The following is a 16,611-nucleotide window of genomic DNA, read 5'->3' as shown; positions in this document are numbered from 1 at the left end:
AAGAAAGTCAAAATCACCTTTTACAAATATTTGTTTAATAAAGTAAAACATAAAAGTGTTTTGAAGAGTCTGAAAAAAAAGTATTTTGAAGAGTCTGAAATAACTAGCTATCTGCCTATCTACCTAATATGTATCTATCTAATTTAAAGACCTTTATGTTTTAAAATATATTTTCATATAGCAACAGTGAAAACTATGGGCTTGGGTGATAATGATGGGTCCATGTGGGTTCACAAGTTGTAAAAATATATATATATATATGAGAGACAACCTACAGAAAGTGTGAGAACGTGAGCATGAGGGAATCCCTGAGCCCAGGTTCAGGCAGATCTATAGTCCCCATCTACAGCACGTCCTTCAGGACACTAACTCTAGAGCCGAGGACCCAGGTCCACCTTGTGCTGTCTCTGCACCTCCTCAACCTGTGTCTTATAACACTGTTTCTGACTCTTCAGGACGCCTTGGCAGGACCTGCCAATCTCCAGCCTCCTGCAGGGAGATTCTGGCAACTAGACTTGACCATGAATCCTCATGGAAAATCTGATCTTTGTCCTTGGAGGGGTTTTTAGACTCTCCATGGAATTGAATCCCTCATGGAAAAATAGTTTTCTGGGGGAGGTTCAACTCTTACACATTGTCCTAAAATTTCTCGTGGGCTTTCATTTGGATTCCTTTGGGGACATCCGATATCTTGGAAAACTGGACACATAATCTCTTGGAATATTTCTTTGGGAACATCCGTTGTCTTGGAATATTGAACACTCGAATCGTGTTCCCTGAAATGAACCACTTTCTCCTCGGACTCCTATTTCTCCTTGAAATCTTGAATGTATTTCAGCTTTATGTTCTCTGAGAACTACTTGTCTTTCTCAGACAGGACCATTGTCAGCCCCTGATACTCAGTTTGGGGTATTTTGGGAAGTATTAGGGCCATAACTTCTTTAAAAAATGGGTAAGCTTTCAGGGGCTTCTTGGGTAAATTAGAATAGTGTGTGTGTGTGTGTGTGTGTGCGCGCGCGCATGCGCGCGCGCATGTGTTTTGTTTTTGTGAGGACTTTTTAAATATTCCTTAATTTCCAGGAATAATTCTTAAAGTGCACGGTTTCCTCATGTTGTAAAAGTTTCTAACCATTCCATTATACACATTTCTCTGGAAGTATCTTACAAGTAATTTTTCCCCAGTCTATCAGGGACGGAGGTATTTTGAATGGGTGGCCATCACTGAGCAGGGGACTATTCTCCATGTCTTCTAGTAATTTCACAAGATCTTTCTTGGACACTGGAAACTCCATTTCTAGAATTTGGGGCCACTTACAAGGTGCCAGTGATGCAATCACCATCCCAAGAGCTTGACCATCCTCACACTAAAGATGTAGAAGGTTAATTCCTTCTTGAAATTCTATAGTGTGTGGGATGCAATGATTCCACAGACAAGCGAAGGTAAATCCCTTTCCTTGTATTTCCTAAATGGGAAAATCACACCACACTTGTTATATATCAATTCTATAATCTAAGTTGACCCTAAAAAATAAAATGAAAATTGCTGCAAATCCTGAATGAAATTTGTGTTTGGATTTCAGATGCAACATCTGTACTCTTTAACATTCCCTTATCTCTTCAGCCTGTTTTCCACCCAGTTTTACAGGGTTTATCCTAAATGGAACTTAACCAAAAAAAAATGAGTTATTCAATCAAGAGTGTTAGAATCAGAGATGTAATCCAGAAAAGTGTAGTAAAAAGGTGAAAATGAAAAGAGAAATGGCTGAAAGGAAAGGCCTTGGATTCCATACCACAGAGAATGGCCTTCTGTGAATTGAAGGACCAAGGGTCCAAGAGAGGATCTGGAAATAAAATGAGATAAACAGAGAAGCTGGTTTGAGATCTGTCAAAAAGAGACTGATTGTCTTAGGGAAATCTCAAAATCAACAGTATAAAACAAGCTTCTGTAGTAGATAATTTTAACCTCAAAATAATGGAATTTCCTTAAGCTGTGAATCTGCAGCTCAGTTTCCTCTCTACTCCTGACTTTATCCCTAGTACTTTATGTCTATTATGTTCACTATCTTTTGGAAAATTTTGTCAATGAAGGAATAATATTTTGTCTATACAGTTCAGTTCAGTCTCTCAGTCGTGTTCAACTCTTTGTGACCCCATGAACCGCAGCACACCAGGCCTCCCTGTCTATCACCAACTGCCGGAGTCCACCCAAACCCAAATCACCGTCCATTGAGTAGGTGATGCCATCCAACCATCTCATGCTCTGTTGTCCCTTACTCCTGCCCTCAATCTTTTCCAGCATCAGGGTCTTTTCAAATGAGTCAGCTCTTTGCATCAGGTGGCCAAAATATTGGAGTTTCAGCTTCAACACCAGACCTTCCAATGAACACCCAGGACTGATCTGCCTTAGGACGGACTGATTGGATCTCCTTGTAGTCCAAGGGACTCTCAAGAGTCTTCTCCAACACCACAGTTCAAAAGCACCAATTCTTCAGCACTCAGTTTTCTTCATCATAGTCCACCTCTCACATCCATACATGACCACTGGAAAAACCATAGTCTTGACTAGACGGACCTTTGTTGACAAAGTAATGTCTCTGCTTTTTAATGTGCTGTCTAGGTTGGTCATAACTTTTCTTCCAAGGAGTAAGCATCTTTTAATTTCATGGCTGCAAGCACCATCTACAGTGATTTTGGAGTCCAGAAAAATAAAGTCAGCCATTGTTTCCCCATCTATTTGCCATGAAGTGATGGGACCAGATGCCAAGATCTTAGCTTTTTGAATGTTGAGCTATAAGTCAACTTTTTCACTCTCCTCTTTCACTTTCATCAAGAGGCTCTTTAGTTCTTCACTTTCTGCCATAAGGGTGATGTCATCTGCCTATCTGAGGTTATTGATATTTCTCCCAGCAATCTTGATTCCAGCTTGTGCTTCTTTCAGCCCAGCATTTCTCATGATGTACTCTGCATAGAAGTTAAATAAGCAGGGTGACTATATACAGCCTTGACGTACTCCTTTTCCTATTTGGAACCAGTCTGTTTTTCCATGTCCAGTTCTAACTGTTGCTTTCTGACCTGCATACAGGTTTTTCAAGAGGCAGATCAGGTGGTCTGGTATTCTCATCTCATGAAGAATTTTCCTCCATTTATTGTGATCCACACAATCAAAGGGTTTGCCATAGTCAATAAAGCAGAAATAGATTTTTTTTTCTGTTTCTCTTGCTTTTCTGATAATCCAGCAAATGTTGGCAATTTGATCTCTTGTTCCTCTGCCTTTTCTAAAACAAGCTTGAACATCTGGAATTTCACAGTTCACATATTGCTGAAGCCTGTCTTGGAGAATTTTGAGCATTACTTTACTAGCGTGTGAGATGAGTGCAATTGTCCAGTAGTTTGAGCTTTCTTTGGCATTGCCTTTCTTAGGGATTGGAATGAAAATGGACATTTTCCAGTCCTGTGGCCACTGTTGAGTTTTCCAAATTTGCTGACTTATTGAGGACAGCACTTTCACAGCATCATCTTTTAGAATTTGAAACAACTCAACTGGAATTCCATCCCCTCCACTAGCTTTGTTCGTAGTGATGCTTTCTAAGGCCCAGTTGACTTCGCATTCCACAATGTCTGGCTCTAGGTGAGTGATCACACCATCATGATTATCTGGGGCTTTTGTCTATATGATTCTTTAATTCATGTGTTTCTTCACTGATTCACCTAACACTTCTATGTGTTCTGTTCTGAGTACTGCACAGAGAGTGGGATGTAACAATAATATGAAATAAGAACTGTCTGAACTGTCAGAGGAATTTGACTAATTGAGAATTAGTCAAAATATCTACTAACTTGAGAAAAGTTTGCTGAAGAGTGTAATGAGAAGATATATGCTAGAGTCAGTAAATGGTATTGGGCATTGTTTCCTTTTGGAGGTCACGCATATGTCCCACAATGAGATAGTCCTGGTTTTACAATTTTGTATATTTCTAAAAACCATTGATTATGTAGTTTAAAAGTAGTGACCTTTATGACACATAAACTTTAGTTTAATATAATCCTTATTTTAAAAAGAAAAGCAATTGAATATATTCTATGAAATACTCCATAATGAATGTTTATTAAAAATTTAACAGATTTATACATACAACAATTTTATGCCATTTTCTAAACATACAATCACTATGTCACATTAAATAACAATGCACTGCTGAGTACAGTCAGGTATCCTGTGTCCTCACATGAAGTGAAGGGCAGCAATATACCCAGACAAGAAGCTCCAATAAATGGCCAGAGAAATGGGCAATTCATGGAGATTTAAGGCAAAGGAAAGGTATCAGAGGGGAGGAGAAAGCAGAAGGAAGGGAAGTATATATGAGGGAACTTCTGAAAACATCATAGAAGCTCACAGTTCCCTTGTCATAATCCAAAAACACTCCAATCTTACCCAGAGGCCTTTTCACAAAATGAACTAAGGGTGGGGAGGTGGTGGACAGAATATACTGACTGTTCACCTTTGTAGAACACAGAAAAAATGCTTCTTCAGCACCAATGCTGATACTGGTATCACGTGTGAAGATGCTTTTACAGACCCCCAGAACCCAGCTGGAGGACTGTGCCACGTCCAGCTCCCAGTAATGCCTCCCGGAGGTGAAGGCCCAAGCTCCCCAGGACACAGCACACGCCCCGCCCCGGGGCTGTCTGGACCCGCCAGGATGGTCATCCTCAAATAGCACACTTGCATCATCCAGGATCACATGGTGAACGGTCGTTGTCCGACTCAGAACATTATTCACTGAGGAAAGAGTAAAAATTGTGTCAGCCAGTTGAATTTCCATGTCTCTGAGAGGCAGAGACTCTCTACACAATAAGCTTTTTAATTTTCCTTTCCTCCTCCAAGGAAATCAAAACAAAGGCAGCAAAGGGAGTTAGAGTGACTCTTCTCTGAAGAATAAAAGTTATTTAGAAAGACATATATCATGAACTGGGTGAAGTCTGACTTAATGTCAATCTCTTCATAGTTTACTTTAGGACTCACCTAAAAACACGTATTCTTATATTAGAAAACTTTTCTTGTGTCCTTTGTACTTAATACTATGGAAACTGCAGATGGCACTTTGTTATCACGTGGATATTTATGAGGGTATAATCTCTACCTATTACATTTTCAAAGGTCAAAAGAACTGATAGAAATCCATCTATGAATAATTTGGAAGCTTCAAAATAGATGTTCTGACTAACAGTGTTCATGCATCCCTTGCCTTAAAGTTGTTGTGAGATTGAGAGCATTACAATTCTTCTGCCAAAGCCCATTTCAGTTTTTCTGTCATTTATCCCTAATTTTAGAAATAATAAATATTCTTTGGACAATGTGTAATAAATGTAGCTATAATGCAGTGAAAATGAAAGTGTTAGTCCTTCAGTCCTGTTTGACTCTTTGTGACCCCATGGACTGTATGTAGCCCACCAGGCTGCTCTGTCCATGGAATTCTCCATGAAAGAATACTGGAGTGGATTTCCATTCCCTTCTCTAGGGATCTTCCTGGCCCAGGGCTTGAACGTGGTTCTCCTGCATTGCAGGCAGACTCTTTATCATCTGAGCCACCAGGGAAGCCCATACAATGAATTAAAAAGCACCAATGGAAAACAAAACAAAACAAACAAACAAAAAAAGCAGCAATGATGGATTTAAGCTCAAGAGTGAAATAAACTGAGTAAGCAACGTATTTATGGTCACTCACAAAACTAAATATTCTGTCTGTTTATAATCACAGTAACAACCTGGTTGCTCTCCTTTAGCTCATCCTATTTCATATATATTTATATATATGTGTATGTGTATATATATACATATATATACATATATGTATATATATATGTTGTTTTGGAGAAAAATGAATGAAACTGAAACACATTAAAGGAGTTAAAATCATTAGGACTTGGTGACAGTCTGTGAGGTGTGATAAAGAGGGAAATGCCAAACATAACTCGTATAATCCTTTCTAGCTTCACTAAGATATGGAATGGTAGAAGAGAATCATGTTTGTTCTGTCTTCTTTTTGATTGGGGGAATCAAGAGTTCTCCACATGTTTAACTGTGCATCCAATTAAACGCCAACCAACAGATAATTTCTTAATCTGGATGAGTAGTGTATAGTAGAAGACAAGAAATAGTTGAACAATACTCAATGCTCACAAAAATTTTAATGAAGATAAAAAATGAAAACTGTTTCTAATCTGACTACAGAGGCAACAAAAGTGTCCGAAATGCAGTACTTGGATGCAATCTCAGAAACGACAGAATGAACTGTTCATTTCCAAGGCAAACCATTCAATATCAGAGTAATCCAAGTCTATGCCTCAACCAGTAATGCTGAAGAAACTGAATTTGAACAGTTCTATGAAGACCTACAAGACCTTCTAGAACTAACACCCAACAAAGATGTCCTTTTCATTATAAGGGACTGGAATGCAAAAATAGGAAGGCAAGGAAAACCTTGAGAAACAAGCAAATTTGCCCTTGGAGTACAGAAAGAAGCAGGGCAAAGGCTAATAGAGTTTTGCCAAGAGAATGCACTGCTCATAGCAAACACCCTCTTCCAACAACACATGAGAAGATTCTATACATGGATCACCAGATGGTCAATACCAAAATCAGATGGATTATATTCTTTGCAGCCAATGATGGAGAAACTCTATACAGTCAGCAAAACAAAGACAGGGAGCTGACTGTGGCTCAGACCATGAACTCCTTATTGCCAAATTCCGACTTAAATTGAAAGTAGGGAAAACCACTAGACCATTCAGGTATGACCTAACTCAAATCCCTTATGATTATACAGTGGAAGTGACAAATAGATTCAGGGGATTAGATCTGATAGAGAGAATGCCTGAAGAACTATGGACAGAGGTTCATGACATTTTACAAAAAGCAGTGATCAAGAAAAAGAAACGCAGAAAGGTATATGGTTGTCTGAGGAAGCTTTATAATTAATTGTGAAAAGAAGAGTACCTAAAGGCAAAGGAGAAAAGGAAAGATATACCAATTTGAATGTAGAGTTCCAAAGAATAGCAAGGAAATAGCAAAAAAAAAAAAAAAAAAAAGAAAAGAAAGAAAAAGGAAAAAAAAAAGAAAAGCAAAGAATAGCAAAGAAAGCCTTCCTCAGCGATCAATGCAAAGAAATAGAGGAAAACAACAGAATGGGAAAGACTAGAGATCTCTTCAAGAAAATTAGAGATACCAAGGAAATATTTCATGCAAAGATGTACTCAATAAAGGACAGAAATGATATGGACTTAACAGAAGCAGAAGATATTAAGAAGAGGATGCAAGAATACACAGTAGAACTATAAAAAAAAAAAAAAACAAACCTTAATGACCCAGATAACCATGATGGTGTGATCACTCACCTAGAGCGGGACATCCTGAAATGTGAAGTCAAGTGGGCCTTAGGAAGCATCACTAAGAACTAAGTGAGTGGAGGGGATGGAATTCCAGTTGAGCTATTTCAAATCCTAAAAGCTGATGCTGTGAAAGTGCTGCACTCAATATGCCAGCAAATTTGGAAAACTCCGCAGTGACCACAGGACTGGAAAAGGTCAGTTTTCATTCCAATCCCAAAGAAAGACAACGCCAAAGAATGCTCAAACTACTGCACAACTGAACTCATCTCACACGCTAGTAAAGTAATGCTCAAAATTCTTCAAGCCAGGCTTCAACAGTACATGAACCCTGAACTACCAGATGTTCAAGCTGCATTTAGAAAAGCCAGAGGAACTAGAGATCAAATTCCCAACATCTGCTGGATCATTGAAACAAGAGAGTACCAGAAAAAAACATCTATTTCTGCTTCTTTGACTACACCAAAGTTTTTGACTGTGTGGATCACAACAAACTGTGGGAAATTCTTCAAGAGATGGGAATACCAGACCTCCTGACTTGTCTCCTGAGAAATCTGCATGCAGGTCATGAAGAAACATTTAGAACTGGACATGGAACAACAGACTGTTTCCAAATTTGGAAAGGCATAAGTCAAGGCTGTATATTACCACCCTGCTTGTCTAACTTAAATTCAGAGTACATCATGAGAAATGCTGGACTGGATGAAGCACAAGCTGGAATTAAGACTGTTGGGAGAAATATAAATAACCTCAGATGTGCTGATGACACCAGCCTTATGGCAGAAAGTGAAGTGGAAGTAAAGAGTCTCTTGATGAAAGTGAAAGAGGAGAGTGAAAACGTTGGCTTAAAACTCAACATTCAGAAAACTAAGATCATGGCATCCGGTCCCATCACTTCATGGCAAATAGATGGGGAAACAATGAAAACAGTAGTAGACTATTTGGCAGGGGGTGGGGGGTGTGTGGTCCAAAATCACTGCTGATGGTGACTGCAACCATGGAATTAAAAGATGCTTGCTCCTTGGAAGAAAAGTTATGACCAACCTAGAAAGCATTTTAAAAAGCAGAGACATTACCTTGCTAACAAAGATTCATCTAGTCAAAGCTATGGTTTTTCCAGTAGTCATCTATGCATGTGAGAGTTGGACTATAAAGAAAGCTAAGCACCAAGATCGATGCTTTTGAACTGCGGTGTTGGAGAAGACTCTGGAGAGTTCCTTGAACAGCAAGGAGATCCAACCTGTCCATCCTAGAGGAAATCAGTCCTGAATATTCACTGGCAGGACTGATGCTAAGGCTGAAACTCCAATACTTTGGCACCTGATGGGATGAACTCACTCATTCGAAAAGACCCTGATGCTGGGAAAAACTGAAGGCAGGAGAAGAAAGGAACAACAGAGGATGAGATGATTGGGTGGCATCACTGGCTCAATGGATATGAGCTTGAATAAACTCCAGGAGTTTGTGATGGACAGGGAAGCCTGGCGTGCTGCAGTCCATGGGATCGCAAAGTCAGACAAGACTGAGCGACTGAACTGAACTGATAGAGGTAGAGAAGATGTTACCAACTTCAGGAATGTGTGCACCACCTTCATATCCAAAAAAGAAAAAAGAAATACAACAAAAATGAAAGAAGGTTTTTTCCCAAGAAGCTCTAATGAAATGTAGCCCTGATCACCAAAAGGCTGACTCTTACCTCTGAAATTGTTCAGCATGTTTAGGAATCCAGAGACAGGCCAGGAAGGGAGCTCTGGGTTCACGGGCTGAGGCTTCTGTATCTGTGCCAAGTCAGTCCTGTAACAAAGAACATCGGTTCCATGTCAAGACCAATGGCTAATCACATGAGCATTGCAAAACAGCATACTTCACTACAGGATCCAATATGTTCTCAGGATTCTCCTACTTTTGGTGATTTGCTTATACAATATATTCTACTCATTGAGAATATAAAAATGTTGCCATATATTTTACTAAATATAAATTATATCAAATTTCATTTTCCCCATTTTTCTCAGACAATATTCCAAATTTGCACTCACTAAACTTCATTCCCTTCCCCAATTCCATCAGTTCCAAGATCCTGGGCATTTTACAGAGAGCAAAAAATTCAGGCTAAGCCTTTGAGACTTCACTCACAAAGTAGCCATAAAGGATGCATTCTGTTGTCTAAACGGAAGTGCTCACTGACCAGACATGTTTACTCTTGTCAGTCCAGCAAAGTGACCCAGGTCCAACCTGGCTGCCCTGGTCCTGAACGTCTCACTTCCCAATGGGCAGCAGAAAGCCGCTCCCTGTGAGGTCCTGCCTGCAGGGGGCTTGCTGTGATGGAACGGGCTGAGTCACTGCTACGCAGTATTAACAAAATCACAGTCTCTCTTTTCATGGTAGGGAGGGTGCCTCTTTCATGCCTTTTCCACCTTTCAATTACTAGGCTAGGTGCTTACTCTGTGATGTCTTAGAAAAATCCCTGGCTACGTTTTATTGCGGTCAGGCTGGAGAGAATGGGTCGAGTGGGTGGAACAAAGCCCAGAATGTCAGCAGGTTTTCAGATATATTCGATTTCAGTCAAATGAAAAGGAAACTAATGAGACCAAGGGTCAGAAACCCATGAAATTCTTTTGAAATAAAATAGAAAATAGCCAAAAAGACAATGTTGGCAATCCATATGTTATGGTTCTGTACCTGTGGATTCACACATGGATTCACCGGTACATTCTGGGCTATGTATTTGCTTATTTATTCCTTTATTTTATAATCGGATCAGAGCTACTGTTCTACCTATACTTCATATACAGTGTGCACCAGTCAATCCCAAATTCCGTGTTCCCCCCAGTGTTCCAAAACCCCTAATTCCTTTTCTTTTGCCTTTGTTCTGAGTTGAAAAGTTCACAAAAAATTCCAGAAACTTCCAAAAATATAAAAATTGAAAATGCCACACACCAGGGTATGACTTATGTAGCATTTACTTTACACTGTATGTGTTAGTTGTAAAGTTGTCTAGAGATGATGAAGTGTTCAGGAGCATGCGTATTAGTTATCTGAGAATACTATGGCATTATGTCTAAAGGATCCTGTATCCTGGGATTTAGATATGGGGGAAGACCTGAAATCAATCCCCAGGTCCCAAGCAAGAACTATGGGTCCACCTCATTAAAAAGACAAAAATATTTCAGAAATCAAAAAATGTCAGTGTATACTCACGTTTCCAGCACATTGTCCAAGTCCTGCAAAGGGAAAAAAAAAAGATCATGTTAATCATTAGGGTTCTGTCCTTTTCCATCTCCTTTCCTACTCCTGTTTCAAAATAAGACATGGTTTTATAATTCTTTTCTAAGTAACACTCAGAAGCAATCTTCATAACAGACCCTAACCTAAAACATGATGGGCTTCCTCAGGTCTCGTTAAAGAGGGAAAGAGGGCAGGAACAGTCTGCACAATCATGCAGCAACATCTAGATTTCCAGGGTCACTCACTGCCCACTGCTGTCTTCAAGAAGTGATCTCACCATTTATGGTAACGATTAAAGTAAACCAGACAATTGCATAAAAATAATTATATATTGCATTAAAATTGATACCAGTTCTAAACATCTTGCCTGTGTGACAGGAAGAACTTCAGTGTCTTCAGGAAGCATGGATAACAAAGGGTGCCAAGGGTTTAAGGGGATGTATACTGAGATTTACTCCAAGAAAATTAACTTTCCCCTGGTCACAGAATCTTGCTGATTATGTTATCATCTGTCTGGATAGGTAATATTTCAGTGTCCTAGCAACTCATCTAGAAGAGTGTTTCTCTCTCTGAGGATGGATCCTCCTTTCTCACCTGGAGCAACTCCACGTCCGGCTTGTGGCACATCCCGGTCAGCTCTCTGTACATTTCTTTCAGAGTTTCTCTCTGTTGAGTCATTTGGAGCACACTCTCCTTGAGTTGTTCACAAATCTCCTTGGCTTCTCTCTCCAGGGCTTCTAGATGCAGTTGCTCCTCCTCCCGGAGCAACAGAAGCATCCTCTGATACTCAAGCTTGATCATTACCTTCCTTAAGGCCATGTAGTCCTGCAGAGAGAGTGGATCCAAAGCATTACTTATGTTCACATTCAAAAGAAAACCTCAAATATTATTTCCTTAGTGTCATCAAGGAAGTTCCTGACAAACTGCCACATGCATCAAAGAGTCTTAAATATTTCCTGGTCCTTATTGCCCATGCTTTCTCTGAATTCCTAATCTCTTTCCCTGTTTAAATTAAGTCATCTGAGGGATCCAGGCTGTCTCCCAAGGAGGATTCTTTAGCGTTCTTACTCCATCAATTATTTCCTCTCCGACCTGAGTCTTGTTTTTCTCTTGTTCCTTTCTCTGATTCCTCTAAATATTCCTTCATGAAGTAAACCCCATTTTGTGTATATGTATTTATTTTTTCCTGCATGCTCTCTTCAGTTGTGCCCAACTCTTTGTGGCCTTGAGGACTGTAGCTCGCCAGGCTCCTCTGTCCATGGGATTCTCCAGGCAGGAATACTGGGTTGGGTTGTCATTTCCTCCTCCAGGGGATCTTCCCAACCCAGGGATGTACTCCACGTCTGTTGTGGCTCCCACACTGCAGGCAGATTCTTTACCCCTGAGCCATCATTTCCCCTCTAGGTACGACTCCCTTCCTCTCTCCTCCTTCACAGTCAGTTAGTGCGATGTGTCTAATACCCCATGTCTGAAAAGGCTTATTCCAATCTTCAAAGTGTGGCCTTGGAATACATTTCATGGCTTGGTCTCCCAAAATACTAGCATTCTTTGAACTAGCATATATTAGCCTGTTCTAATTGCACTTACTGATCAGTCATTTGAAACCACTCCTCCAAGGAAGAGACCAGTAGCCTTTAACAGGAACTTACATAGACCTAAAAAATCTAAGTTAAAATTATATCAATATTTATACAAATAAATAGGAACATTTAATTCTCACCTCAAAGGTCTGAGTTGTGTTAGCTTCCTGATTCAGGCTGATTTGTATTTCTTCTCTCATTTTCCATAAAGACCTCATTCTCTTCAAGAGTTTCTCCTGCAAAATACCCGTGGGATTTAGTGACATAGAAGATGACACCGTAAATGTAATCCCATTATTCATGAGCAAAGGCAGTTGTTGGTTACACAGAAACCTTGACTTAGGAAGCTGTCGCCAGACTTTTCCACATTAATTTAATTTGATGCCAATATTTGAATATCAAGGAATAGAACTGTATACTAGAGAACTGGGGGAACTTTACAGATAATGGAATACATTTCCCAAGATACTGAGACTCAGACTCTAATAACCCGAGTAAGAAAGCCTCACGCTCCCATCAGAAGCCTGTATCCCTGGTGCCACCCGCCCCGGGAGGCTGCATTTCCACGCATGTGGACAACTGGGCAACAACCCTGACAGGACACATTATACGTGAGGATCCACATTCAGAAATCCCACCTCCACTGTCTCCATCCCATCACCATCATAGCATCCTCGTCTTCCTCTCTGACTTAGGAGCCTCTAGATCCCAAACTGCTCTAGAGGCATCACCTACCCGGGACTCCTCAGCAGCCCTGTGTATGGGACTGTGGCTGTGAGCTGCGTGCTCGGGGCGTTCAGAGCAGGGCCCGCAGAGCAGGGTCTGGGCAGCCTCACAGAAGAGGCCTCTGGCTTCCTGGTGTGTCTCACAGATCTGCTCCTCAGAGCGGCGGTCGTGGTCAGCTCTGGCCTGTCTGGCAAGGGAAGCCAGCCTCTTGAGGACAATATTGGTTTTGAAATCGGGCCTCTCTGATATTCCCCTGCACTCAGGGCAGCTCCTTGGAGTCTGGCCTTCTTCCCAGCAAAGGCTCAGACAGGGACGGCAGAAGCTGTGCCCACAGTCTATGGTGACGGGGTCCAGGAAGCAGTTCATACAGATGGGGCAGGTGAGTTCACTCTGGAAGACCTGCAGTGTGTCTGAATCCATGTTTCTGAAAATTAAAGAAAGAAATAAGAGAGGAGAAGGGAAAAAGTCTTTCTTCTTCCCTCATCAGAAAAAATAAATCCTTTGGACAAAGTCCTGTCTTGAATTCTAATTTCCCTATTTGTTTACCTCCCCAGAACAAACCTAGAAATGGTGACTATATACACCTTGAGTTTGAACTATTATACAAAAGATAAAATACAATAAAAGAGTCCTTAGCACCTTTTTTGTTTAAAATAAACCAGGATTTCAGTCATACTAAAATTATTAATACATGGAGAGGCTTAAAATTTAGTGTGAGTATGCTCAGTCCTGTCTGACTCGTTGCTATGCTATGGACTGTAGCCCACCAGGCTCGTCCTGGGATTTCCCAGGCAAGAATCCTGAAAAGGGTTGCCATTCCCTTCTCCAAGGGATCTTCCCAACTCAGTGGCTGAACCCGTGTTTCCTGCATCTTCTGCATTGGCCGGTGGATTCTTTACCATGGAACCACCTGGGAAGCCCCTTAAAGATTAGAACGGAGGTAAGTGTTGGGATGATGTCAGTTACTTAATTAGCTGATTCGAACAGAAGCACACACAGAAAAAAAAAAGTTACTTCTAGTTCAGGAAAGCAAGTTTTCCTGGAGTCAGTTCATATCATCAGAGCATGTCATATTTTGAACTGGTGAATGTTCAAGTATCACAATAATCAGGGAACAATAGTCAACATGAATATAATCATTTGTAGACTGATAGCATCAATGACCATGATAATATTAAAACAATAATAGGAGAAATTAATATGTGTTGCCTAGTGTTTCTCAGCATTGAGTTAAATCCTTTTCTATGGATTAACTACTTTAATTGTCTCAACAATATCTACTAATTTTCTATTTTTACCCACATTTTATAAGGAGGTTACTTGATATAGTGTAGGTAAAAATAAGTTACTTGTCTGCAAATCCCACATGGAATCAATGCTTGAGGAAGTGCTCAAACATAGATAGTACTGACAGAATAAATACAACTAGCTTTTGTGTCCAAGACTGCCATTAAAGTTTTACTTTTAACTGAACATATCAGAATTTCATTGTACCGTATTCAGAACTCACCTTTGGTTGTAGTTAATAAAACTTTCCACTCTTTTTCAGTAGGTAACTCTCAAATTCAGTTCAGGATTTAGGTGCTCCACTGCTGGTGGCAGAAACTTTCAAAAGTCTCCACAGCTCAGCCAACTCCAAACACCACAGCTCTGGGCTCCAGAGAAGATTGAGCTTGGTTCTTGCTGGATGCTTTATATTCTCCAATGACCACGCCCATTTCTCCCAAGTGATAGGGTTATCAACTCCATGAAAAGGTATAGGTGCACATGATTAGATTTTGCAGAGTTGGAAACACATCAGGATGCCAATGATTGAATTCAAACATTTGAAACCTACTTAATCCAATTGCCACAATCCAACCCGTGATAAAATTCTCACCATGAATTTACCTTTGTAATTCATGAAGTTTTTTTTTTTAATAAAATATCCAAGTATGAATTTCACATCTCCATCTAATAAAATGTATTATAGTTTTAATATATCCTACCTATCTAGACCTATCACCCACTAGATTTACTTGCCTTTCTGAATTAGCCTGCATTCATTTGGTGATATTTCTTCAGAATGAGGAGTCCCTCACATTCTATTTTTCAACCTGGGTACTCCAGCTCCCCCAAAATACCACATACTGCTCTGGCTAAGATAGCTAGAAGCTGTTGTTTGGAAATAACTGAACTCTCCAGGACTGAATTTCCTATCTTCATTTTACAAACTATATGATAGCCCTAATTGCAGCAACCAATAATCTCACCAGTAACAAGTGAGAATGCATGCCTGCTAATCTCTTCAGTTGTGTCAGACGCTTTGCGACCCCACGGACTATAGCCCACCAGACTCTTCTGTCTGTGGGATTCTCTAGGCAAGAATACTGGAGTGGATTGCCATGCCCTCCTCCAGGGGATCTTCCCAACCAAAGGATGGAACCCTCAGCTCTTATGTGTCCTGCATCTGCAGGTTCTTTACCACTAGCTCCACCTGGGAAGCTCACAAGTGAGAAAACGGACTATGATTTTCCTTCTAGGAGTAGCAGTGACTCAGCTTGTTCCATCACAGCAAGCCCGCTTGTTCTCTAAAATGCAGCAATCTTTGCCTTACCTGACATGGAATAAGGGAAGGGAATGAAGTTCAATGACTTGAAAATTGAAATAATGTCTGAGAAAAATAGGATAGTTTAAATTGGATATATTTTGAAAACATAATATGGTAAGATTTTATATTCCCAAAGGTGCCATTGCTGGTTTTTAATTTTCTCTGTATTATAACTGAATCTATTATTCATTGCACAAAGAATATTTATTATTTGTAATAGGAAGAATTGACAAAAAAGATTAAAATTGTCTTAGGCTGAATAATTGTAAGGATCATATGCGGAATCTAAATATTATATCAATATCAAGTAACTGAAAGGCAAGAGATATGTGAACATGGTTATCCGGAACATCCTTTTTGAAGTTCCCTGTATTCATTGATGAATTGCTATCAAATTTTTGGACTTTTGAAAATGTACTAGGTAGAGAAAACCCCCCCAATAAATAACCACGTGATAGCAAAGTGCTATCTACATGCTCCATGAGTTTAACAAAAGGGACACAAGAAAAACTTTCTACTAAAAGATAAAAATAATGTTTTGGGTGAGTCCTGAAATAAAGGATCAAGATTACAGAGCATGTGCGTGCTCAGTTGTATCTGACTCTGTGACTCCATGGACTATGGCCTGCCAGGCTCCTCTGTCCATGGGGTTTCCCAGGTAAGAATACTGGAGCAGGTTGCCATTTCCTTTTCCAGGGGATCTTCCTGACCCAGAGATCAAACCTGATCTCCTGTGTCAGCTGCATTGGCAGGCAGAGTTTTTTTGTTTTTTTTTGTTTTTTTTTTTTTTGCCACTGAGCTTCCTGGGAAGCCCAAAAGTATCAAGAGACTGACATTAAATCAGACTTCACAGTTTATAATATACCTTTCTTGCTTATGTTTTACTTTCTCTATGTGATTGGAGGTGTTTCTATATGATGTAGTGATACTATTAACTTATGTTCTTCCTAGAAAAGTCAGTCTGAACTCTACGGTTTGTGCTCTGTCCTTCCTTGGAGAAGGGAAACTGAACTAACTCACTGAACAGAGAGACTTTCTCTCTGAGGATATGGAAATGCCATTAACTGACCTGATGTTCCTCTTTCTCCCTTGGATAACACT

The 16,611-nt window shown here is 40.1% G+C and overlaps 1 protein-coding gene across 1 annotated transcript; it reads right to left on the bottom strand.

The window, feature by feature from the left end:
• Positions 1 to 4,292: 4,292 nt before the first annotated feature.
• LOC122705719 (tripartite motif-containing protein 64-like) lies at positions 4,293 to 13,340 on the bottom strand. Its single transcript, XM_043921106.1, has 5 exons — positions 12,930 to 13,340; positions 12,335 to 12,430; positions 11,196 to 11,439; positions 9,083 to 9,190; positions 4,293 to 4,780 (listed from the first exon to the last, which is right to left on the bottom strand). The coding sequence occupies exons 1-5, from the start codon at positions 13,338 to 13,340 to the stop codon at positions 4,293 to 4,295; spliced, it is 1,347 nt and encodes a 448-aa protein (XP_043777041.1).
• Positions 13,341 to 16,611: the final 3,271 nt, after the last annotated feature.

Source organism: Cervus elaphus, chromosome 2 (genome assembly GCF_910594005.1).
Source record: "Cervus elaphus chromosome 2, mCerEla1.1, whole genome shotgun sequence".
NCBI classification, from domain to species: Eukaryota; Metazoa; Chordata; class Mammalia; order Artiodactyla; family Cervidae; genus Cervus; species Cervus elaphus.
This window is presented reverse-complemented; position numbering and strand designations above follow the sequence as displayed.

Coding starts and splice junctions, on each gene's coding strand:
- LOC122705719 (XM_043921106.1), bottom strand. CDS start 13,340: ATGGATTCAGACACACTGCAGGTCTTCCAGAGTGAACTCACCTGCCCC. Junction 12,431..12,929: donor GGGCTGCTGAGGAGTCCCGG/GTAGGTGATGCC, acceptor GGTATTTTGCAG/GAGAAACTCTTGAAGAGAAT. Junction 11,440..12,334: donor ACACAACTCAGACCTTTGAG/GTGAGAATTAAA, acceptor CTCTCTCTGCAG/GACTACATGGCCTTAAGGAA.